Raw genomic sequence first — 26,360 nt, 5'->3', positions numbered from 1 at the left:
TATATATATATATATATATATATATATATATATATATATATATATATATATATATATATATACATATATATATATATATGTATATATATATATATATATATAATAGAAACATGGGAGCAGCTGTGGAGTTGTATTTCTGATATATTTATTAAATATAAACTAAAAATAAAAATGTATCTATATTGATAATAAATTTTAAAGAATAATAATGAAAAAAAAAATAGAATAATTAGCCTTTTTTCTGATTGGTCTAAAACTTTTGGTTATTTGAAGCCGCCATAAAAAAGAAATAAAAGAACTGCCACCTGTTAGCATAGCTAGAAAGCAATCGTTTGTTTTGGAAATTAGAAGAGCATCGTCACCTTCCGATGAAGATACAAAACAGTACAGAATAGATTTCTACATAACACCGTTGTTCCAGCGCGGTTTGTATTCTGCATAAGTGCCGAAGCATGTTAAGGTCCTTTCCTGATCTTGGTGAACTTAAAGAAAGAATCTGATCAACTTTAATCATCCTTCTAGTATAAGGGAGTACCTGAACAGATAAAAACCAAGTGTATTAAGTTTTGTAGGCCTATCTAATCTCTTGAAAGTATTCACAAAACCTACACAGCCATTCACTTTTTGTGTGGAGCTCAGTAATGAATCGGAAGGACACATTTTCCCACTTTACACAACCATTACAGTACAATGAGGGCGAATTTAAGAGAAAGAGTGTTTAAATAAAGACCTGGTCAGAGATAGATTAGTTTGGGGTTTAATTTTTAAAAGTCATCCATCACATGTAATCATTAAACCGGTGACAGAGAAAATGAAGACTTAAACTGCTACAGAAGAGTAAAGGCTCTACACTGAAATAAAAGAGGCAGTAACATAGTAAATACAACAAAACTCTAAAAAAACGCACAAAACATGGCAGTAACATTGTAAATACAACAAAACTCTAAAAAAAAAAAAACATGGCAGTAACATTTGTAAATATTACAAAACTCTAAAAAAACAAAAAAACATGGCAGTAACATTGTAAATACAACAAAACTCTAAAATAAAAACATGGCAGTAACATTGTAAATATTACAAAACTCTAAAAAAAAAAACATGGCAGTAACATTGTAAATACAACAAAACTCTAAAAAAAAAAAAGAAACATGGCGGTAACATTGTAAATACAACAAAACTCTAAAAAAAATACATGGCAGTAACATTGTAAATACAACAAAACTCTAAAAAAAAAAAAACATGGCAGTAACATTTGTAAATATTACAAAACTCTAAAAAAACAAAAAAACATGGCAGTAACATTGTAAATACAACAAAACTCTAAAATAAAAACATGGCAGTAACATTGTAAATATTACAAAACTCTAAAAAAAAAACATGGCAGTAACATTGTAAATACAACAAAACTCTAAAAAAAAAAAGAAACATGGCGGTAACATTGTAAATACAACAAAACTCTAAAAAAAATACATGGCAGTAACATTGTAAATACAACAAAACTCTAAAAAAAAAAAAACATGGCAGTAACATTTGTAAATATTACAAAACTCTAAAAAAACAAAAAAACATGGCAGTAACATTGTAAATACAACAAAACTCTAAAATAAAAACATGGCAGTAACATTGTAAATATTACAAAACTCTAAAAAAAAAAACATGGCAGTAACATTGTAAATACAACAAAACTCTAAAAAAAAAAAAGAAACATGGCGGTAACATTGTAAATACAACAAAACTCTAAAAAAAATACATGGCAGTAACATTGTAAATACAACAAAACTCTAAAAAAAAAAAAACATGGCAGTAACATTTGTAAATATTACAAAACTCTAAAAAAACAAAAAAACATGGCAGTAACATTGTAAATACAACAAAACTCTAAAATAAAAACATGGCAGTAACATTGTAAATATTACAAAACTCTAAAAAAAAAACATGGCAGTAACATTGTAAATACAACAAAACTCTAAAAAAAAAAAAGAAACATGGCGGTAACATTGTAAATACAACAAAACTCTAAAAAAAATACATGGCAGTAACATTGTAAATACAACAAAACTCTAAAAAAAAAAAAACATGGCAGTAACATTTGTAAATATTACAAAACTCTAAAAAAACAAAAAAACATGGCAGTAACATTGTAAATACAACAAAACTCTAAAATAAAAACATGGCAGTAACATTGTAAATATTACAAAACTCTAAAAAAAAAAACATGGCAGTAACATTGTAAATACAACAAAACTCTAAAAAAAAAAAAGAAACATGGCGGTAACATTGTAAATACAACAAAACTCTAAAAAAAATACATGGCAGTAACATTGTAAATACAACAAAACTCTAAAAAAAAAGAAACATGGCGGTAACATTGTAAATATAACAAGACTCTAAAAAAAGAAACATGTCGGTAACATTGTAAATACAACAAGACTCTAAAAAAAGAAACATGGCGGTAACATTGTAAATACAACAAAACTCTAAAAAAAAGAAACATGGCGGTAAAATTGTAAATACAACAAAACTCTAAAAAAAAGAAACATGGCGGTAACATTGTAAATACAACAAGACTCTAAAAAAAGAAACATGGCGGTAACATTGTAAATACAACAAAACTCTAAAAAAAAAGAAAAAAAAAACATGGCGGTAACATTGTAAATACAAAAACAAAAAAAAAACATGGCAGTAACATTGTAAATACAACAAAACTCTAAAAAAAAAAAAAAAAAAAACACGGCAGTAACATTGTAAATACAACAAAACTCTAAAAAAAAAAAAAAAAAAAACACGGCAGTAACATTGTAAATACAACAAAACTCTAAAAAAAAAAAAAAAAAAAACACGGCAGTAACATTGTAAATACAATGAAATGAAGAAACTTACTTGACAATTTTTGCAACGCTCTTTGATCCAGATCGAGACACATTTTTCCCATTCACTCGGACAATTTTATCGTCAATTTTTAATCCGGCATTTGAAGCAGGAGATGCTAAAAACAGAAACAACAAAACATAATTTACGGCCAAATGTGTGCATGTGTGAAAAAGGCAGTACATAAACAATAATATTAACAGTAGCAAAATTGATCGTCAACGTGGTCGTCAACTGCATCTGTAATGCCATGTTGGAATGCAATGACACAACTTATTTCCCCCCCCCACCACCACCACCACCACACCAAGTCAGGCACAAGGTTGGGTTTCCTGCAATAGAATGATATTCAACTTCAACAAAAAATGGGTGCATATCATTGTAGCACATAACGATTTGACAGTCATCAGTTTTGTTTTTTTTTATTTAAAACAAAAGTAGATTCCAACCAAAAAATTAAAAAAAAAATTTGTATAATGGTAGACGTTGGTTATTTGAGCAAAAATCTGGGAGGGGGTTTCTGGATAAAAAAAAAAAAAAAACAGAATACCATTCCGTAAAAAAATGGAGAACTCATATTCTTTGACATCATGTATCAGTTTTTATTCATTTTTTTTTAAATGAAGAATTACTATTTACCTCCATCCACTCGACTGACACGAGCAGGACATGAATCGATCACTGAAAATCCATAGCCACGTTTGCCTCGTTCAATTGAAATCTGTAAGGAAAAAAAGAAAAAAAAAACAGAAATAACATTTTAAAGACAAAGTTTCATTGTTTTTAAGAAAACTTTTTTTTTTTTATAAAATTTTATTTTTTTACATATTATTTAAATAAAAAAAAAAAAAGATTTAATTTGTGAATATTAAGTAGGACAACCTCTGGCATGTTTATGGTATTATGGTGACTGAAAGTTTTAGTTAAGATTAACTTAGTCAACAATGGTACAGTGACAAGGATGACCAGAGACCTCCCCTCCTTTCCTATTTTTTGTCCCCGGGGGGAATAACACCAAACAAAAATCAGTCACAAGTTTGGATGCAAGGCCTGGGAAATGATGTCAAAGAGGAGTCAAGGTCAACAATATAGGTTGGAATGCTGAAGTCATCTGGGCCAAATAAAAAGAGGTACAGAGAGAAACAGAAAAAAAGGAGTCAAGAACCCTACATGAGAGGGTGCTAGCAATGTATTCTTCTCCATTACCACTACCACCACCATTAGGTTTGTAAAACTGTCATCTGAAAACAGAAAGGTTATATTTTGAAGTAAATGGAAAATTTTTATAACCAACTGTCTTTAGTAGCTCTGTGTAGTTTAATTGCCATAAATGTAATTTCATACTCTACTAGTGTTAGGAAGATAGAACTCCTCCCTTTTATCTTTGTTATGTGAGTTTTTGCATGGAGACACAAGAAAGGGACAAGACATGCTAGCAGACAACAAAAGGATGATTTTGAATTGGAGATATGTTACTTTTGTCTGTGATAGTTGTGACATACAAACTCAAGAGATATGAACTAATAAATGTAATTAAAACTAATAGATATAATTAAAACTAATAGATATAATTAAAACTTATAGATGTAATTAAAACTGATAAATGTAATTAAAACTAATAGATGTAATTAAAACTAATAGATATAATTAAAACTAATAGATATAATTAAAACTAATAGATATAATTAAAACTGATAGATGTAATTAAAACTAATAGATATAATTAAAACTAATAGATATAATTAAAACTAATAGATGTAATTAAAACTAATAGATATAATTAAAACTAATAGATGTAATTAAAACTAATAGATATAATTAAAACTAATAGATATAATTAAAACAAATAGATGTAATTAAACTAATAGATATAATTAAAACTTATAGATGTAATTAAAACTTATAGATGTAATTTGATACCTTCTTATGTGTTGCTTCTTTATAAATAAAATGTCTACATCAAGTCAACTGTAATATATACAGTTTATTTATAAGGCCACCATTCGCTCATATATGAAGTATTGTTGTCACATTTGCTGCATCTGCTACTTGTCTCTCACTCCTGGACAAGCGTTCAAAGAAAGTCACCGACCTGATAGGTCCTAAACTGTCATCTAAGCTTAAACCTCTGTCTCATCAAAAAAAATGTTGCATCCCTCTGCCTGTTCTGCAAGTATTTTAATGGTGAATGTTCTGATGAACTGCAAACACTTGTACTCGCTCGATGTAAATACCCTCAACAAACCTAACTAGCAGCTAAATCCCATCCCTACACAGTAGAGAACCCTAGATATAAGAGAGCTTTCTACTCCAGCAGTTTCTTCCCCAGAACTGCTAGACTTAGGAACTCCCTTCCGGGTCCCTGCTTCCTCAACTGTACTGACACGCAGAAGTTCAAGTGTAATGTGAACAAACATCTTGCTGCCCAACTCCCTACATAGTACCCCTGTAGCTTATGTCCCTGATAGTAGCCCCTTACATCAAAGTAGCAATATGGTGAAAATGTAATTAAAAAAAAGTATTCTCATTTCTTCCACTATTTTCTGCCATTCATGTGCTACACACACATATTCGTGTTTCGGCATAATCTACTAAGCCTTATTTATGTCTTGAGCACTGTTGAAGTAAATATTGAAAATCTATATATTATGTATATATGAAATAATAGTAATGATAATAATAATATATATATATACCTATACTCCTATAATTTTTTATTTTTTTGTGTATTGATATTCATATTAAAACCCCCTTTTTTCTATTTATTTAAAAAGAAAATACAACTTTCTTATATATATATATGTTGTGGAATTGCATTCATCTACAAAAGTCTAGCTAATTTGCATATTCTTTTAAACATTCATTTTGTAATTATATTCATGCAGATATTCTACATGATTTATACTTGCATAATATTTGCTTAAAAAGGTTATAGTAAACACAAACCTTTTTATATATATTTATGTATGCGTATATATATATTTGTTTAAAAATTTTTGCCTCTGTCAGCTTTTTGGTCTATAGACATGAAACTTAATATATAGGGTATTTGATTCTGTGCAAAACTTTATATTTGGATTTTAGTCGAGGAAAATCGGGGCAAAAGTGTAAAAATTTTAAAAATGAACGACGGCATTACGAATATGCATGTGTAATGTAATAGCTATTGGTTCATGTTTTAATTTTTAGCCTTGCAGCAAACATATCTTCATAGTTCAGTCATATATATATACAGAGAGAACTAGAATGCCTACTAGATATTATTCTTGAGTGTCTAAGATTTCTAAGGTCAACCTGGCGTGAGGATATTTTTCCCTAGAAGTAAACCCTGACCAAAAAATCACATAGTATTCGTGGCCCAAACAAAATCTTCTCAGTAAGGCTAACCCACGTTAGCTTTTACGAGGAATGGTGGACCTTTTCCAAGTGATGTTATCTCAAGTAGCAACATGGACACTCCACCAGACTAGATGAATTCTTGTCTTAGAAACTAGTAAAACAAAGAAACCAAAAAGAAAGATATAACATATATGGTTAAGAAGGGAAATAATGTTCTAAACTTATTTGCTAACTCAGTGTTTGAGATGTAAAGAAGTTTAATGGAGCATTTGAATATTCATGTATTTCATATAGAGTTCAAGTATAAGCCCCAGGAAAGGAGCCCCTTGTTTTCTGAGAACTTCGACTGAAGTAAAATGAAAACCACACACATACACACACATTATATATATATATATATATATATATATATATATATATATATATATATATATATATATATATATATCCTAGCAAAAGTAACCGTCATTGACTGGGTTCAAAAACAGCCTACAGAAAATGGACTCTGATTTATGAAAGTATGATAGGTTATGAAAAGGAAGGGTTGTAAAGAGATAGCTTCGAATTTGGGGGTATCAAAACCAAAGCAAAATATGATGAAAGTAAAAATAAAATAGATAAACCCCATAATTTATTATACCATACCTGTTCACACTGAAACACTTATCACAATATTCTGTGAATCTATATTAAAAAACCTTGTTAAACTTTGTGACATATTTCCATTTTATGGAGGTCAGGTGCGAACGAACACCCCATAATTTTATTATATCATATTTCTTCAAACTGAAACATAATTATCAAAGTATACTTATGCAGATAGATATGAAAAGTCTTTATTAAAGTTTGTGCCTATTTCAATTCTATGGAGGCCAGGCGCAAACACAGACTCACAATTTTATTATACCATCTCTATTTAAGTTAAAACATACTTATCAAAGTATTATTATGTACATCTATATCAAAAACACTTGTAAACGCTTTTTTTTTAATGTTTTAATTCCATACTTTGTGGACCAGGCGCGAACGCAGACCCCACAATTTTAATGAACAACCGTTCTGCCAGATCAAACATACCCATTCCTGTGTTTCGATACATCTTCTATCATTATATGTAATCAGTTTTTTAAAATAGTCAACCATACTGGAGCCTAGTCATGACCACACACACACACACACCCACACTCACACACACAACTTTATAGATATATATATATAAATTTATCAAACTAATCATTACTTACAATGAGAGAATCCATTCCCCACACATCTTTGTTTATCAGTGGAATTCCATGCTGACCTTTAAAAAAATAAAAGATAGATTTTACAACCTGATTGTGTTATCTTAAGGACATAAAATGAACATTTGGTTTTAAAAACTTTCCCAAACCATTTCCTGTTTTGAACGTCATAGGAAGAAGTAGATGCCAGCCAATCATATTCCTTTAATCAAATCTGAAAGTCATGCAGATATTATGCATTCTTTATTTATTTATCATATGCAAAAAATTCATATTTTAGGAACTATGTTAAGATTCGTTTATTTTCTTTTCCATATTTTATTTAAGTTTTTGCACATGAAAAATTCATATATGTTCCATTTTATTTTCATTATTTCTGTGAAAATGTGTCTGTAAATAAACATTTGAAAAAAATAACTTTATGAATATTCTCATTTATTATATTTAAAAACAATATTTTGCTTTTGCCCTTCATGTTCAGAATTGTATCAATAAAAAAGTTCTTATCAAAAAATTATGAAAAAAATGAGAAAAACAAACAAGAAAACGTGAAATGTGTGTGACCCTATGATTGTCCAAGTCACTATCTTTGTCGATCCTAACCCTAACCCGTCACTATCTTCGTCGACAGCGACGAAATGTAACTTCTTCATGTAGTAGAACCCCGTTAATCAATTTGGCCTTCAATTCGCAACCGGGTGTTTGTTGACGCTTCTCGCGTCAGGGTTGATATGCCATCGCCTTGCTAGTCTGTCATATGCTAGAAGAAAAGTAATTCCATGCACAAAAACAAAGAAAAAAACTCAGTTTTTCTCGTCTACTGATTAAATTCTAGAAAAAAATTATAGACAATTGTATATAATTATATACAAATATATAATTATATACAATTGTCTCACAGAACAATGTTCAATAATGAAAGATTTAACTTCTCTCTTAGATATAACAGTGAGATCGATGCGGGCAGAGAGGGGTGTGGCGATTCCCTACAAGTTGTTCGGTCTCAAATTTTCAAGCTCAGTCTGACTGTTTTCTGACTGTGCACTCCGTTAATATATTCAAGGAAGGGGTGAGCTGGGGTTGTTCCATGGACCAATCATACCCAATAACATTACCCCATGGGAAGTCCCCTCCCCCACGAGTTCACCTGTGGATTTGCGAATGTTCTCATGCTCCCATAGGGTCACCCCCGTGATCCCTGGGTCGACGCACTGCATTTAAATTATAAACATTATCTCTCCAGAACCCTGAGTCATTACCTGTTTTAAAGTACAAATTTAAAAAATGAAAATCATAATCCTAATCTTTTACCTCAGCAGGGTTCTGCGCTGTCACCCGAGCACACCGATGATAATTCAAGAATAAAAGAATCATATCTGGCCGGCTGTCTCCAGTACTTCGGGAGTCTCAGCCTCCTCCCAGTGGGGAGCTTAACTGCTCCCTGGGATGGTCACATCACACATGATTGGACATCAAATTAACTAAGATCATCTACTTTTTTTCAAAAGAGAAAATGGTTCATGAAAGTTAATATGCAGGAAAACCGAAAATTATAATTTTGTGAATTAAGGTACTTCCTATCTTTGAACCCCATTCTAAAAGTTGAACAGTATTTTTAAAAATAATAATTTGATTGACAATATAGTAATTTGAAAATATTTTTTAAATGCAATAATAAAAACTTTAGCGAGTGGGAAGAATCCAAATCTTGGGGAGGAGGGAGGAGGGTCCACATTAAAATTAGACAAACCAAAATTATTTGTCACAGACTTTTTCCATAAGTAATCAAATTTCCTAAAAATTTTTCATATTATTGGCGAAAGATAACCAAAAAATGGAAGGAAAGAAACAAATACACAACAAATTTTGATAAAATGATAGAAAATTTAATTTTCTGCCAACCTGCATAGTTTGAAACTTTTGAAACTGCTTGTAAGTTTTGTTATTTCAAAATTTATTTTGCTCCCTTCATGTGATCATTTTTGTCAAACAGTAAAATATTGCAGGCATAAAATATACAAAAATACAAACAAACTTTTTAAATAGGCTAACAGTAAGTACAAATCTTAAGTTTGAGGTGGTTTCCAGTCAGATTACAAGTTTTTTGGTGCGTTTTCCTTATAATAATGAAAATTGAAAATTTATTAATGAAAACAGTTGTTGAAAAATTTTCAAAAAATAATTATCTCCCTTGTTATGATTCAAACTCTCTGGTTTCTTTTTTGAGCAAAATTCAATTTTCACTAGTTGTCTTCAAAAACTATTTTTTTTATTAATTAATTTTCTAACTTATTGCTTTTCATAATTTTTGGATATGTTCATTACTGCGACATGACAATTAAGTAGATTTAAGGGATTAAAGTAAAAAATGGTGCCTAAAATAAGTCACCATTGCAAAAAAAAACAAAAAAAACGTATATCTTTGATGGATAAAAAGCCGCTATTCACCCGTTCCTAGTCAGGAGAGATTGGGAGGGGGGGAGTCCAGTTCGTATAACACAGCAGCAGTGGAGGAGGAAGATTTACATACCTTCACCCAATAGCCATTTTTCTTACATTTTTTTTTTTAAGTTGATAAAATTGAAACGATAAGTAAAGATAAAAGAAGAGTAAACAGGAATGCCTTTCGTAAAAGTTTTATCAACTTAAAAGTATACACGGGTTTTCGAGAAATCAATATGGCGGAATCCTTAATTCCGGCCAAGGGGAATAACTACGATCCTTTATTTCCGGAAGAGTCAAAGCAATTTATTCTAACAGGACATACCTCTTCTCCGAAGAATTGGAGTTTCTTTTCCTGCCACTAAAAAGTGTTTCTTCCGTCCAGTCTTCTCATTTAAGAGGTGATACCAACCTTCCACACGCTGAAAAAAAAAAAAAAACAACCTTAATTAAAAATTAAATTATTTCATTAATCTTTTCCTGCCAGACATTAGAAATTTGTTTTCAGTATTCCTGAGTGGGCTAGGGACATCTGTTACAAAATCATCGGGAACTGTGGTCGAAAATAGACCTAGAAGTGAGGCATGTTTTAGGGTTTCTTGATAAAATAACAATACGAGAAAACTGATCTGCTTGCCTAGTGGTTTGCCTCCAATAAATTCAACAAATCATTATTTCCTAAATTTCCCTTTGCGGAATACACACTCATAGACCTGAAAATTACCATTTCTCATGTCCAAAAAACCTCGAAAAACTTCTCATGTCATAAAAAAGCCTAAACATCTCCAAGGAATGTGGGTCTGATATCAGCCCTGCTATATAAATTAAGAAATGCTCTGCTGAGCTAGAACCTGTCCTCTCCAAACTCTCCAACAAATACCTAGAGGAGTCCTGCTTTACTGATAGCTTGGAAATTACCTTCATATACAAGAATTTTGGTGAACAAACTGACCTCAATCATCGCCTCATCAGTCATTTTCATTAAAATCTTTGAGTCTTTAATAAATCAAATGCTAGTTCACCACCTTGTAAATGCTGAGCTTCTTTCTAAAACACACACACAAATTTACTGCAATGTTTCATAAATGTCTGCACAAAATGTCAGATACTATTTTGTGAAGAGCTTTCATAAAACTTGTGAAAACAAAATAAAAGCAAAAATCTTACCTTGTCGGGTTTAATTAAATGTAAAATTCCAAATGACATGCATCCTAAATGATCGCTCAAACTGAAAATACATAAAACAAAGAAAAATTAGAAAAACAAAACAACAAAAAAGTAGAACCATAACAATGTGAGCCCCAACTGTAGAAATAGAAATGTTTTTGAGGGAGACTGACTGTTGTAAAAAAAGGGGCAAGAAAGATCAACGGTGAGAGATAGGTTTAGGAGAAACAGAGAGAAAGAGATGCTGAATAAATTGATAATGGATAACAGACAGATCAATGATAGCCTAGACTTAAAAAAATGGGAATAGACCTCACAAGTAATGACATTAATGTCATTAATGACACGCACACACATTCAACAAGTCTTCATTATATAATGTTTCTTTTTGTTCTTACTTATTTTGTAAACAAATTGTTGAATAATGGTATTGGCCGACACCAGAAATAAAAACAAAGAAGAATTCAAGTAACAAAAATCCAGGACAATACCAGGATCTCCCAAAAAAAAGAGCAAGCAGGAAAAGAACAGCCCAGAATCTGATCTGTGATGTAGTTAGAACAGGAACAACAAAAAGACAATAATACTATATCATAATAAAAACAAATGTGGTTAAGTTATGAAATAGATTGGTCAAAGATGCAGACAGATGATCACACTAGACGGTTTGTCACCTACCACCCCCATCTCTCTCTCTCTCTCTCTGCCACAAGTTACGAAAGGATTGTCGAAATAAACGGCATTGTTTGATAAACTGAAATTGTTTATTTTTATCAAAACCACAGCATATTTCTGATGAGTGTCACTAAAGTACAGATAAAACTGACAGATAAACAAAGATGCACTCGTACGCATTGAAAACGCAGAGCTGAATTTTTATACGTATATTCCTACATTTACTTGTTATCTAATATAATGCTCTATGAAACTCAGCCAGCATCAATGCTTGAATTTATATCATCAGAAAAAGAAGATGAAGAAAACTCACTACAAAATGTTTGGAGGGTTGCGTGGTTGCTAGAAAAATGGGAAATTTGAGGTTCAATTTTATTGTTTAAATTGTATTGCGCCTGGCTTATTTCTTCAATTTACAGATTTGAGCAGATTTGAGTGTATTTTGATAATAATAACATAAACTGCTTGGAATAATCGCAGATTTCAAAGTAGTTCTATTAAAATAATCATATGAAAGCACTTAAAGTTCTCAAAATCTGTTGCCTCGGTTGCTGGGAAACTGGTGGGATCCTTCTATCGATCCAGTAGATATCTCACTGCTGATGCAATTCTCTACCTATATAAGAGCCAGGTATGTCCAAGAATGGAGTACTGTTGCTACATCTGGCCAGGAGCTACTAGAAGCAGCTTATTCTGCATTGACAGATTCAAAATAGACTTCGTAATCTAGTGGGGGATGCCTTTTCTCTTCCCTACAACCTCTTTCCCATAGAAGAGACGTTGCGAGTTTGTTTTATCGTTATTTTTATGGCAAGTGCTCACTTAAGATCCAATCTATGGTCCACCATCACCAAACTTTCACAAGAAACACTGCACACCTGTGGAACTCTCTCCCATTTGTTTGCATTCCGACTGACTATAATATGGTTGCCTTCATGTCCAATGTAAACAAGTTCTTGATGGACCGTTCCCCTTGAGTAATCCAATTTACCAAATTTCCACTACTAATAATTACTACGACAGTGTCCCATTGACCACTGTACACGTATTAACCCTTAGCCTCGAGTGGCCTCTGGGCCTTGATAAGTGATGACTCCTTTGGAAAAAAAAAATACCACCATTTTGCTTAGATATAAATATCCTTTCATATGCCTTACACGAAGAGTTTTCAGCAAATTAATGATAAAAATGTTAACGTTATGAAATTGAGATTTTGCATAGATTTTTTTAACCTCCTCATTTTAAAATTTGATGAGAGATTTTGTAATGAAATTTGGAAACTTATCAAGAAAAACATTACTTTCAATCTTCTTCAAGGTACAAAATAAACTTTTGTTGTTGTTGTCTTAAAAATAATGCATTAACATAACGAGCATTGAACATTTTTTGTAAATATTTTCTCATACAAGTAAGTCAACTAGTAAATAAATCAACCTTTTTTCTCTTTTTATTTGTCAAAATTATAATTGTATCTTTTTTTCTTTTTGTAGTATCAATTTTTAATTATGTATCTGAAAAAAATACTATTTTAACTGTTTTGTATTATCAGCAGCTGCTACTGTGTTTATAAACCTGTACACTTGAAAACAAACAAACAACAGACTTCATTTATATGCTTCCACAAAAGAAAGAGCATATGCAACATAGCATGGACAGCTATATGCAAATGCATGCGAAATGATGTCAGCAGTAAAAGAAAAAAGACTATAAAAATGAGAAAAGGGACGATCACAGGAGAGATGTGGATAACGTTTGAGATCATGTGGATGACAACAAGGAGGAAATAAATGTTGTTACAAAGAAAAAGCAAGTTGAAGTTCTTCTTTTCTTTGTCTGCTTTGCGACTGAAAATTACAATATGTTGCTTCCCTGACAACATCACACATACTTTGTTTTTTTTTTGTTTGTTTTTTTTGTGTGGGTGTGTTGGGTGGGGGGTGGGGGTGATTGGTAAAGTTTTGGTTCCTGACAATAAACCAACTAGGTTAGGGTTAGGTTAGGGTAAATTTAGGTTAGGGTTAGGGTAAATTAAAAAAAACGTTTGAGTTTTTGTCTAGCCCAAAAGCTCTATAAACTTTTTTTTTTGCAAAATATTTTTTTAGTCTTGTTGTCACTCGCTTCTCAAGCTTTCTAATTGGCCAAGCATTTCAGCATCTTCTGGCTGTTTATGTAAATGGTCAGACGTCAATTTTGTCTGATTCAAAAGCTGTACCAGCAAAGAAAAAAACAATAAACTGATGGACATATCAATGGACGCACTTACCTGTTAGTCTGATCTTTGTGCCACACAGAAATATAAAGTCGTTTATCAACATCCTCCTGCAACAGCTCACTATAAAATAAATTATTTTTAATAAATTAATTGGTTTGGTTGAAATTAAAATAATTAAGAACCAAATAAGGAGTCAAATAAGATGAATGCAGTTTGGTTTGATGTCTGAACAAAGTATCACTCGTGCCACATTTATCTCGAGACATATCCTACAAATAAAGAAGAACCTGTACTTGACTTTTGTTGTTTTATTGATATTTTATTTATATTTTTAGGAAACTCTAATCTTCACAAGAAAAGTCCAGCAATGTCCCCTGTTTATTCTTATTGTAGATTCATTTGACTGAAAAATCAAGATGGAGGTTTACTTAAGACCAGGTGTCTTAGAAAAGTTATTTGGGAGTAAATCTTTAAAATGAAAATATATTTTGCCAATGAATTTGGAAGAAGCTTTTAGCAGAGTGCCAAGAAATGTTTGGAGAAAGGGAGTTGAGCACAATTTTTTTGTGGTACTTGTAAAACATTGAACCTACGTGGAATTATTGAGATGTTGGATTTACTTTCAGCTTGCTTCACACATCTTGCTTTCCTTATTTTATTCTTTAGTCCTCACATTCAATGAGTGATGTTTCTGACAAAGGGGGAAGTATTACTATTTTCGGCGTTGGAATATAAGATTTATTATTGGCTATTTTTTTTAACTTGAAGTGGTATTTTATTAGCTTCTTATATCAAGTGGTTTCATGACTTGTCTGGAGCAATTTTTTGTGAGACTTGTAAACATTGGATCAATGTGGATCTACTGAGAGTAGAAAGCGGACTTTGAGTTTACTTTCAGCAACTCTCACTTCTCTTATTTTGTCTTCAAGTCCTCACATTCCATACCCAATATTTCTGACAAAAGGGGAAGAATTACTGTATCCATCTAACACTTATTGTTCACTAGTTAGTTGAAGCATTAATTTTTTTATTAGTTACTTAAATCAAGTGGCTTCATATCTTGTCTGGAGAAAGTTTTTATGGTACCTGTAAGCATTAGGTACACAAGTGCAATGGAATTACAAAGATGTTTTTGCAACAGAGTGCGTATGAGCACGTGGGAAAATGGCAGCAGCAGTTGTGAAATAGCTGGCTTGCAAGGATATTAGAAGCAGTAGCTGAAAATAAGCACATATGCAAATTAGGAAGTGTGTGTTAGCTGGCGTGATAAGAAAAAAAAAGGACACCACACGGCTGAGAGAAGAAAAAAAAGGACACCACATGGTCGAGAGAAGAAAAAAAGGAGACCACATGGTCGAGAGAAAAAAAGAACACTACATGGTCGAGAGAAGAAAAAAAAGACACCACATGGTCGAAAGAAAAAGAAAAAGGACACCAAATGGTCAAGAGAAGAAAAAAAGGACACCACATGGTCGAGAGAAAAAAAGAACACTACATGGTCGAGAGAAGAAAAAAAAGACACCACATGGTCGAGAGAAAAAGAAAAAGGACACCAAGTGGTCAAAAGAAGAAAAAAAGGACACTACATGGTCGAGAGAAAAAAAAAGGATACAACATGGTCGAGAGAAGAAAAAAGGACAACACATGGTCGAGAGAAGAAAAAAAGGATACAATATGGTCGAGAGAAGAAAAAAAGGACAACACATGGTCGAGATAAAAAGAAAAAGGACACCAAATGGTCAAGAGAAGAAAAAAAGGACACCACATGGTCGAGAGAAGAAAAAAAGGACACTACATGGTCGAGAGAAGAAAAAAAGGATACAACATGGTCGAGAGAAGAAAAAAGGACAACACATGGTCGAGAGCAGAAAAAAGGACACTACATGGTCGAGAGAAGAAAAAAAGGATACCACATGGTTGAGAGAAGAAAAAAAAGGCACTACATGGTCGAGAAAAGAAAAAAAGGAAACTATATGGTCGAGAGAAGAAAAAAAAGGACACCACATGGTTGAGAAAAGAAAAAAGGACACTACATAGTTGAGAGAAGAAAAGGACAACACATGGTCGAGAGAAAAAGAAAAAGGACACCACATGGTCAAGAGAAGAAAAAAAGGACACCACATGGTCGAGAGAAAAAAAGAACACTACATGGTCGAGAGAAGAAAAAAAAGACACCACATGGTCGAGAGAAAAAGAAAAAGGACACCAAGTGGTCAAAAGAAGAAAAAAAGGACACTACATGGTCGAGAGAAAAAAAAAGGATACAACATGGTCGAGAGAAGAAAAAAGGACAACACATGGTCGAGAGAAGAAAAAAAGGATACAATATGGTCGAGAGAAGAAAAAAAGGACAACACATGGTCGAGATAAAAAGAAAAAGGACACCAAATGGTCAAGAGAAGAAAAAAAGGACACCACATGGTCGAGAGAAGAAAAAAAGGACACTACATGGTCGAGAGAAGAAAAAAAGGATACAACATGGTCGAGAGAAGAAAAAAGGACAACACATGGTCGAGAGCAGAAAAAAGGACACTACATGGTCGAGAGAAGAAAAAAAGGATACCACATGGTTGAGAGAAGAAAAAAAAGGCACTACATGGTCGAGAAAAGAAAAAAAGGAAACTATATGGTCGAGAGAAGAAAAAAAAGGACACCACATGGTTGAGAAAAGAAAAAAGGACACTACATAGTTGAGAGAAGAAAAGGACAACACATGGTCGAGAGAAAAAGAAAAAGGACACCACATGGTCGAGAGAAGAAAAAAAGGACACCACATGGTCGAGAGAAGCAAAAAGGACACTACATGGTCAAGAGAAGAAAAGGACACTACATGGTTGAGAGAAAAAGAAAAAGGACACCATATGGTCGAGAGAAAAAAAAGGACACCACATGGTCGAGAGAAGAAAAAAAGGACACTACATGGTCGAGAGAAAAAGAAAAAGGACAGCACATGGTCGAGAGAAGAGAAAAGGACACCACATGGCTGAGAGAAGAAAAAAAGGACACTATATGGTCGAAAGAAGAAAAAAAGGACACTACATGGTCGAGAGAAAAAGAAAAAGGACAACACATGGTCCAGAGAAGAAAAAAGGATACCACATGGTCAAGAGAAACAGAAAAAAGGACACCACATGGTCGAGAGAAGAAAAAAGTACACCACATGTTCGAGAGAAGAAAAAAAGGACACCACGTGGTTGAGAAAAAAAAAGAAACCACATGGTCGAAAGAAGAAAAAAACCGACACCATATGGTCGAGAGAAGAAAAAAAAGGATACCACATGGTCAAGAGAAAAAGAAAAAAAGGACACCACATGGTCGAGAGAAGAAAAAAAAGTCGACGCCAAAGGAGATGGATGTGTAATTTGAAGGCGAGAATGGGCTGGCTGTGGTAGCGTGCAATCCAAAGAAAGAGAAAACCAGGTGAAATGGACATGTGGTAGCAAGTGACTTTTAAGTTGGCCTTGAGACAAGGAGAAAGAAAACCGGTAATAAATGACTTGTGTAAAAAAAGTAAGAAAAGCTGAGTTGGATTTATTTATTTTTTGTTAGCTCCTTTTCGACAGTGCTGGATGGAGAGAGGTTTCAACTGTAATGAACAAGATTTGAACTTAATGGCTACGTTACACGTTGAGTAGTAATAATCATTTCTATTTTTTACTGACATTTCACCTCAAACGAGGCACAGAGCCACTTAATCATGAGGGGCTATTATTTGGGACCAAATTTGCAGGGATACTATTTATAGAGTTGCACAGCAAGATGTCTGTTCACATTACACTTGAATTTCTGCATGTCAGTACAGTCAGGGAAGCAGGGGCATGGGGGAGAATTCCAAATGCAGCAAAAGGGAAAAAGCTGTTCGAGTAGAAGGCTTTACAGCATCTGGGGCTCTCTACAGTGTAGGGGTGGGATTTTGCTGCTTGTCAGGTTTGTCGAGGGGTGTTGTCATCGAGAGAATTTGTTCAGAGTTCGTCAGAGCACTTGGCATTGAAATACTTGTATAACAGGCACATGGATGTCACATTTCGACAATCGGACAGAGGTTGGAGTTTGGTTGACAGTTCAGGACCTATTTAACCTTGTCTAGGAGCAAGAGACTAGTGGCAGAATGTACCAGCTCAGATGTGTTAAAAATACTCCATGCATGGAGTTTATATATAAAAAGTGTCAGCTGTGGAGAAAATATATTTGAATAACGAATCTATTGCAGTTGTACAAAGGTTTTGTTACCTTGTTGCATTGGAGCACAGGGAGGAGTTGGTGCTAGTTTGATTGCAAGAGTTAAAAGTGGATGGCGTGAGTTCAGGGAAATTCTACTTTTACTCACCAACAGAATAACACTGTCCACCAAGGAAAAGTCTATCAGACATGCATACGTAGTTTGCTTATGTATAGATGTAACAATTTAGAAATGATATGAGAATAATAGATGTGTGATGTGCCTTAAAGGCATATGCACAACACGGATGATCTAAAGGAGTAAACTTTAAATTATTCTTTAATTCAAATGTCAACCATCAACCAACAGATACTTCGGCAGAGAAAACTTTGCAGTTCACAGAAGAACATTATAACAATGAGAAAATGAATTGCTCTAATAAGAATAAAATGTAAAGTTTAAAAGTCTAGGCAGAATTTTGTCATCAAGTATGTGGCAAAGTTGCTCTCCTGAGTATGTACATAGATGGAAGGATAATTTATTGATTATAGAGGTGGCTAAATTAGAAGAGTAGACTTTTGGACTCCCAAATGAAACGACTATAATTTTACATAATTTTCTGTTGTGCTAACTTTTCCGTATGTCATGGCTAAGAGTTTGTCTGTGTGCAACTAATCTAGAAGAAAAACTCCAAAGTAACACCAATCTTTCTCTGTTCATCTTGACATTGTTTCCAGTGATTCTGGACTCAAGTAATACTAGTTCACAAGAAATGCAGATGCAGATTGTGTAACTCTTGTTTTACTACAGACTTCATGCACAAACACCCTTACAGAAGGTATCCATCATGTCTCAAGATTAATAGGAAATTAATTATACAAGCTAGAAAAAATTTCTTACAAGGCATGAAAATTGTTAAACAAAATGTTTTTTATAAACTTTAAAAATTAAGGTACAAGATGTCATTTGGAATTTATCATTTTTCAAAAGATACTTTTTATAAACTTTACAAAGTAAAATATAAATAATTTAATTTAAATTTAATCTGAAAATTACCTTGGATTTATTTTATGTTATTTTGTTGCACTTAAAAAAAATTAATGTATGTATTATTTAAAAATTAATGAGAATTTTTTAAAAAGTGCAAAAAATAAATCCTGAGCACTATTGAAAGCACTGAAAATTAAGGCGGCCTCTAGAGCACAACTACAACCAAGCCTCTAACCCCACTTAGAAGAGAAATTTTTTATGATCAGTAGAAAAAAACTCAGGAGGCCTTCAGAACACTACTAAAAACACTAATTAAAATTAAGGAAGAATCTAGTGCACTATGAAAATTATTTTTTAAAGGACTTTATTTCTCATTTGGTGCTTCTACACTATTGGGACAAAATTTTGTAGTCGATAAATGGAGTTTTCAGAAAAAAACAATGGTTTCAACCGATTTTTTGTCAATTCTAATAAATTACAATGGTAGCTTCCAAATTATGCAGTCGAAATTACCTGAATATTACTGAATCATTAAAAGAAAAACAACTTTAATTGTGTTAACAGGTGAAAAAATTCGGCCATTTTGTTTAAATTTAAACAGAAAATTACCTCCCTTTTGAACTCTCCTGTGTTTTTCGATCATTTTTTTCATCAAATTCTATTTTTTATTTTCTTTAATAAATAATTTTCTACTTCATCAATTTTCGTAATTTGGGATACAATCATCTTAAAAATGCAAAGAAATACATAGATACCATTGTTTTCATGTGAAATTCAGTTTTACGATTTCTGAAATTTCGTCCTAATTGTGTAGAAGCGTCTTCTATTTAAGACTACAACTACTCAATGATTTTATATAATTTTTTGTTGTACAACCTTTTCTTTCCATCATTGATAAGATTTTGTTTGAGTTGTAAAATGTAAAATTTTTACTTACAAGGAAAATTTGTCATCATAAACTGGATTGTTTGAATCCAAAATTATTTTTGTCTTGCATTTTGTCCGCATTTGTTCATCTGGGATCAATGAAATCTGGAAAAGATGGAAAATATAAAAATGCTGGCCATCAGAAATTAGAAGGAAAGGGATTGTCATGAATGAAGAATAAAGACTACTACTATAGTTAACTAACTATAAGCAAAATCTACTATGACATTGACAACTGTACTATAATGGTAAGCAACAAGATTATAATTGGTGCAGTGACCAGGATACGTGTGTGTGTACACTTTAATCCATTCTACAATCTAATTTATACTGAATAATGGCATCTTAATCGATTAAATTCTGAATCCTAATAAACCTACCTGACATTCCATTAATAATTATCTCCAACCCTGTCAAAGTCATAGGCATACGACCATAATGGCACAGTAGCAGCTGTCTGCAGTTTTGGTGAGTTTCGGTGATCAAGCAAGTTTTAGCAAAATTCTTTCTTCTCTTCCTCCTTCATCTTACTAGGCACAACATATATAAGCCATAAAAAACACTAAAAATTTCCATTTCAGAATGCAAAAAAGCTGACATTGCCGATCAGATAACATAACATTGTGACTGCAATATTTGTGAGTATCAAGATGAGTAATAGGTTGCGATGAGAATCATTGAATGCGGATAATAAAATGCCACTGCACCAACTTTTTGCCCCTCTTCATCCGTAATTCCATCCTTGTAACTTTCATTCAATTCTCTCTTACAATTCTTTCATTATTTCAGGACTCAGGGCACATTTCAATCTGTGTTTGCTCAATGAGACATGGGCTTCAAACTTTTTACTTGCAATGGTTTCAGCATAAAAGAATCTCTTCAGAAGATGGAATTTTGGTTGCCTGATGCACTTGGAGTTTCAGATAGTTTGGCCATGTATCAATTCATGTATAGGCCAAGCACAAAGGTGCATAGAAAACCAAGGCAGACATAGCTTGAATGCATACAAAGTGACTTGGTTGCTTGCAACATGACTGGTATCAAACCTATGAATCAAAATATATGGCAAGCAGGTAACGTGGTGTTGCCCACCTTGAGTCTAGGACACCTGCAGTGCCTTAAACAATCTCTTCAGCCATGTTCTTTCAGAAGTTTGGTATTGATGGGATTTGGTGTGCCTTATGCACCTAGCATCTCAAGTAGTTTGGCCATGTACATCACACTAATTCTTGTATCAACTCAATAATACATATGGTAGCCACAGGCACGCGGATACATGGAAGACCAAAGAAAACCGAGATCAGAACACAAGATGTTCTTTGGTGTTGTCCAATCTGGAGTCTGTGACACAACACCTTAAATATAAAAATCCGATGATGATGATGATTTTGTTTCTTAAGAGCAAACAATTAATAAAACATGTTAAAAAACACTTTGAAATGAGTTTAAAAAATATTTAATCTGAAAAGGAAACACTAGATAAGTGGATAGTCCTTAATCCGCGGAGTTTCGAAGAACTACTTTCCTTCTCATCAGAGGGTAGGAATTAACAAAATGCGGGATTTTATTTTATATATATATATATATAGATAATAGAAATCCACTGTTTAGAAGCCCAGTAAAAATGAAATTGAAAACAGTGGATAAAAGATTAGACTCATGCAGTATTTTTTTTATATATATTCATATAAAATTTTTAATTTTCAGCTGATACCAAAGCCTGTTTTCATGTTTCCAATTTTATTTTGGCCATGGATTTCTATTAATTTTAACACATGTGCGCATGATCAAGTGCAAACACTGAACGTAAAAATTCAATCTCTATTTTCGAGATCTAGAGACTGTGGCAAAAACACCATCATAGCTAGTAAGAAAAATAAAGTATTGTCTAAACCTTCCTGATAAAGGCTTTGATATAAGTGTTATATCTATGTATCCCATATATAAATCAAGTGTTATATCTATGTATCCCATATATAAATTAATAATAAATGCCATAAAAATCCTCATCAGTGTGATGTATGGATGGTTGGTGATTATCTTAGCGGTGTCTTTTGTTGGGCTGATCTACACTATTCTGTCATTGTATGACCAATCAATAGAAGTGAGAAGAGAAGTTTAATTAATAATGAAGACAACAAAAGGAAGTCTCATTTTAACATTTCATAAACAACTTTATTTGTCATCTTCATTAGTAGCATGTACAAGAGTAGCTTGTTGAAGGAGAGAATTGTTTAGTGTACACGTGTTGGAGTCAGTAGTAGTTGAGACAAAGGATTAGACAGTGCTGAGACATAGATAAGTTAGGCTGGTTAACGGAGAAAGAAAGACAAAAGTATGCGTGTTGTAGTGGGTAACAGGAGTGTGCGTCTACGTATCAATGTGAGCAGTACTGTAGAGAGATAAAGTTTGTGTGCGTACCGCCTGTAGACAAAGGATTAAAGAGTCCTATAACATGAGAAAGAAGGTTGCGTGTGAAGATAGCCACGTTAGAGAGTGTTGGTGGTTTCATGTTTTATACACTCGGTCACATGACTGAGAGCTGGTTTGTGATTTGACAAGTCAGGAAGAAGGTAGATTTAAAATCTCAAGCCATGAGATTCTGCCCCTGCCTGTTATTGTAGCAATATTTGACTGCTACAGAAGCAATGTATGAAAGCAGCCTCTGTTGATCCATTACTTTTGTACTTTTTGTCAACAAAATTTCTTGGTAATTACTTTCTGTTCATGTTATTTCTTCCAGTCCTTTAAGGTTACAACAATAAGATTTTTTTTAAAATCGATTAAAAACAAATGCTTAAATATTCCCAGACAACACCAGGTAAATGAAGCTGGTAAGATATAATGTAAACTTTTCAAGAAAATCTCACTGTAAACAGCATTTGGACAGAATGAAGTTCTGCTTAAAATTTGGAAAACTGCCTCAGAAACGTATAGAATGCTTCAGACTGCTTTTGGACCATCTTGCATGAATCAAGCATCAATTTTTGAGTGGCATAAGAGATTCAAGGAAGGTAGGGAGTCTAAGAGATGATGAAAGGTGTGGGAGGAGTAAGGAAGTCAGAACATCAGAGTTGATTGGCCAAATAAAGAATTTCATGTGCCTATAGAGACAATAAGTGCACAGTTTCATGCCAATGTGGGAACTGAAGATGCAGAAGATTTGCACGAATGCACCAGTCCACAACTCCATCCTTGACATAAACTATTTGACCAAGATGGACATCAAAACAGTTCTTCACCCTCCCTATAGTCCAGACCTTGCTCCTGTGACTTTTGGTTATTCTCTAAGCTTAAGGAAAACCTTAGAGGCTGTTGTTATCAGACAATTGAGGCGATGAAAGAGGTTGTGATGAGTGTCATTGACACACTCACACAAGAGGACTTCTATGGGGCCTTCCAGTTGTTGGGACAGTACAAGTGCATTGCAACTGGAGGAGATTACTTTAAAGGGGGACTAGAGTTTCATATGTGTACTATTAATAAAAATGCCCATACGAAAAAAGTCTGGAAACTTATTGGAGACACCTTATACCTTCTGTTCATGCTAATTTCTTCCAGCCAAAAGAATTGAAACCCATTTTCAGAGATCATTTTTTGAACTAAGTTTAGATATGTGCTCCTTCAACCATAATGTAACTATTCAACATATCAGTGGAAATTAATAAGATGAATAAAAAAAATGGTATTATATTTCTAATTGTTTTTAGATAAAGATTATTCATATTATTTGGATTCTTTGGATTACTATTCTCATCTTAACAGAAAGATTCCCAACTTTGACAAGACACACCTGAAGAAGGTCAGAAGTTACGTTGATTGAAGAACAGTAGTTAGACAAATACAAATAATATGAAAAATGATAATGTTGGGTTTGAGGAGTACATAAACATCATTTATCATTCCATTCCCAAACAACTCCAGATATGCCTTCAAGCATTGGTTTAACATCAACGTGTTTTATTGAATCCTTCTTACAATTTTATAATTTGATTGCATTCTTCTAAACACATGTGAATTCTTATCCAACACAACAGTAGGTTACTATGTAAAATTGTCTCCATTCTAACAATCTTCTGGTCAGAATAATTATTTTGGGGAAGAAATTAAAGAAACACTTTGGTTTAGGATATAAACAAAGAAATTTTTAAGCAGAATCAAATATCAATTTGATGCATCACTAAATTTTTTCCTCACTTGCCTTCTGTTTGTGTTTTTTTTTTTTTTTTCCAGCCTATTTACAGAAATTACAAAAGTAATGGGTTGACAGAGGTTGCTTTCTCAATTCATGTGATTGGCCATAACAACTCTACTCATATAAGGAAGAATCTATGTTAGATATACCATCCCTTGGGGTGGGGGTGGGATATCCAATTTGGTTTCACCACAATTAAACAATGTTTGTTATCAAATACAAAGCAATTAATTTCTACCTCGTGTTACTGGTCCTCCTGTGACTGAGACTTTTCATTCGTGACGATCATCTCGAGGATGCATTGAATTAAAGGCTACAACAGTATGATTAAAAAAATTGTTTAAAAAATGAATGTAAAAATACTCCCGGGCAATGCCAGGTAGGTAAAACTAGTCAAAATATGTTGTAAACTTTTCAAGAAAATCTTACAATAAATTAATTTTAAAATGGGTTTTCACTTCCAGGCAGTGTCCACATAAAAGAGCCAACAGATGTTGACAAAAGAAATATGTAACAATCGTTTTACAGAAAAAAAAAAATATCAGCACTTTCTCATGTACTGCTGCGATCCAAGCTTTATTGATTCACGAAAATATTTTTAAGAACTTTTTTTTATTGTATTTTAATTTCTTTCTTTACTCTTTCATCCGTTAAAAATATGCTTCATTAATGTTTAAACACAAAAACAAAATCATGTACACAAAGAAAGGAAAAATAATTGTTTGCAAACTTAAACATTTTCTTCTCCTTTTTTTAAAATGTTTTATTAAGTTACTGCCCCATCCTCCTCCAGTTACAGATCCCCACCTCTATAATCCAAACAATTTAAAAAGGGTCCTTGTAAACAAACCCCACCCCGAAAATCATAACAGTCAGCATCTGCTCTCTTTAGACGCATGAAGAAGGGGGGGAGGCTTTTTATTTATTCATCTGAATATGTTTTATTTTACTGCAAATTCCACAACTCGTTTCAAGGGAGTGGGTGCATGTTAAGAGTCGACAGATTGATTATTTAAATATGTCTTTTAAGCAAAAATAACAGTGCTTACCTAATTGTCATGTCGAAAATAGTAATATATCCAAAAATTATAAAAATTCATTTAGTAGAACAACTGCTGTTGTGTTTTTATTAAAAATAAGTCTATCATTATATAATGCCGGAAGCCATTAAAGTGGTGAAGTGGAAATATGTCCCTTATATTCGCAACAACTGTTATTGTGCTTTTAGTAAAAAAGTGTTTCATTCTATATTCAAAAGCAACTTTATTTGTCATCTTTATACTACGTCAGACGGCTTAATTTCCTCAGCGACGCTCAGCTTACTCCAGCTGTTAACGTCATGTTCTGGGGAAAGCCGGGTAGGCACTGAGTTATGTCTGGATCTCTCTCTGCATAAGTACCGCCAAAAGTAAACCCAAGATCTACTGTATATACTTTATTTATGCAATGACATAATGACAACTGTTCAATTAAAAAATTATGATAAAATCTGTATCTGAAGTGAATATTTGTGATTGAGATTGTCGGACTTTCCTCATCTTGGTTGTTATTGTCACAACGTTTCGGCCGTTTTGCCCTCCGGCCTTCGTCAGGTGCTTTGTATCGAACTGGGGAACCGTTTCAATCAATGAAAACACCTCATCTCGAGAAAAAAAAAAAAAAAAAAGTACAGACAATTACTGAATATTTGTGAGTTGAACAGTTTGGTAAGGGAAATCATCGATGATTTTAGTGATAATGAATAGGCGTTCGTAAAAGAGAAAGGGTTAGTAGTTGAAAGTGTTCTCATGTTTAAGGATAGTATGAATATTATACCAGCTGTTGACGGAGAGAATGGTTTAGTTTACACGTGTTTGTAGCCAGAAGTCGTTGGGACGAAGGAGGCTGGTTAAAGGAGAAAGAAAAAGCAAAGTCTTCAGTGTATTTCATGTTGCATCTACATTTATGTTGTAATGGGTACTAGGAGTGCGTGTCGGTGTATCGACAAGACCAGTTCCGTAGCATGATAAAGAAAGTGTGAGTACCGTACGTGGAAATAAGTGAGTGTTTGAAGGTCGTCTTGCTGGCTTGTTGTACTCACGTTAGCCTGGGGCAAAAGGCCGAGGCGAATGTCTGTTGCCAGCGAAAGCCAGGGAGAAAGAGAAG

At 33.1% G+C, this 26,360-nt stretch overlaps 1 protein-coding gene across 2 annotated transcripts in view; it reads right to left on the bottom strand.

The window, feature by feature from the left end:
* The window catches only part of LOC145268783 (uncharacterized), a 275,311-nt gene that overhangs the window by 53,256 nt on the left and 195,695 nt on the right, over positions 1-26,360 (bottom strand). For both annotated transcript variants that reach the window (XM_080124395.1, XM_080124396.1), the window contains exons 5-11: positions 20,031-20,125; positions 13,996-14,064; positions 11,058-11,118; positions 10,216-10,312; positions 7,452-7,507; positions 3,508-3,589; positions 2,881-2,986 (exon numbers count right to left, since the gene is read on the bottom strand). In XM_080124395.1, the coding sequence (XP_079980521.1) occupies positions 2,881-2,986; positions 3,508-3,589; positions 7,452-7,507; positions 10,216-10,312; positions 11,058-11,118; positions 13,996-14,064; positions 20,031-20,125 (566 nt within the window). The remainder of the gene's footprint in view (positions 1-2,880; positions 2,987-3,507; positions 3,590-7,451; positions 7,508-10,215; positions 10,313-11,057; positions 11,119-13,995; positions 14,065-20,030; positions 20,126-26,360) is intronic.

Source organism: Euprymna scolopes, chromosome 44 (genome assembly GCF_053919585.1).
Source record: "Euprymna scolopes isolate OS-2025 chromosome 44, ASM5391958v1, whole genome shotgun sequence".
In the NCBI taxonomy this organism is placed as follows: Eukaryota; Metazoa; Mollusca; class Cephalopoda; order Sepiida; family Sepiolidae; genus Euprymna; species Euprymna scolopes.
The sequence above is the reverse complement of the archived record's forward strand: the minus strand, read 5'-3'. Positions and strand labels throughout refer to the sequence as shown.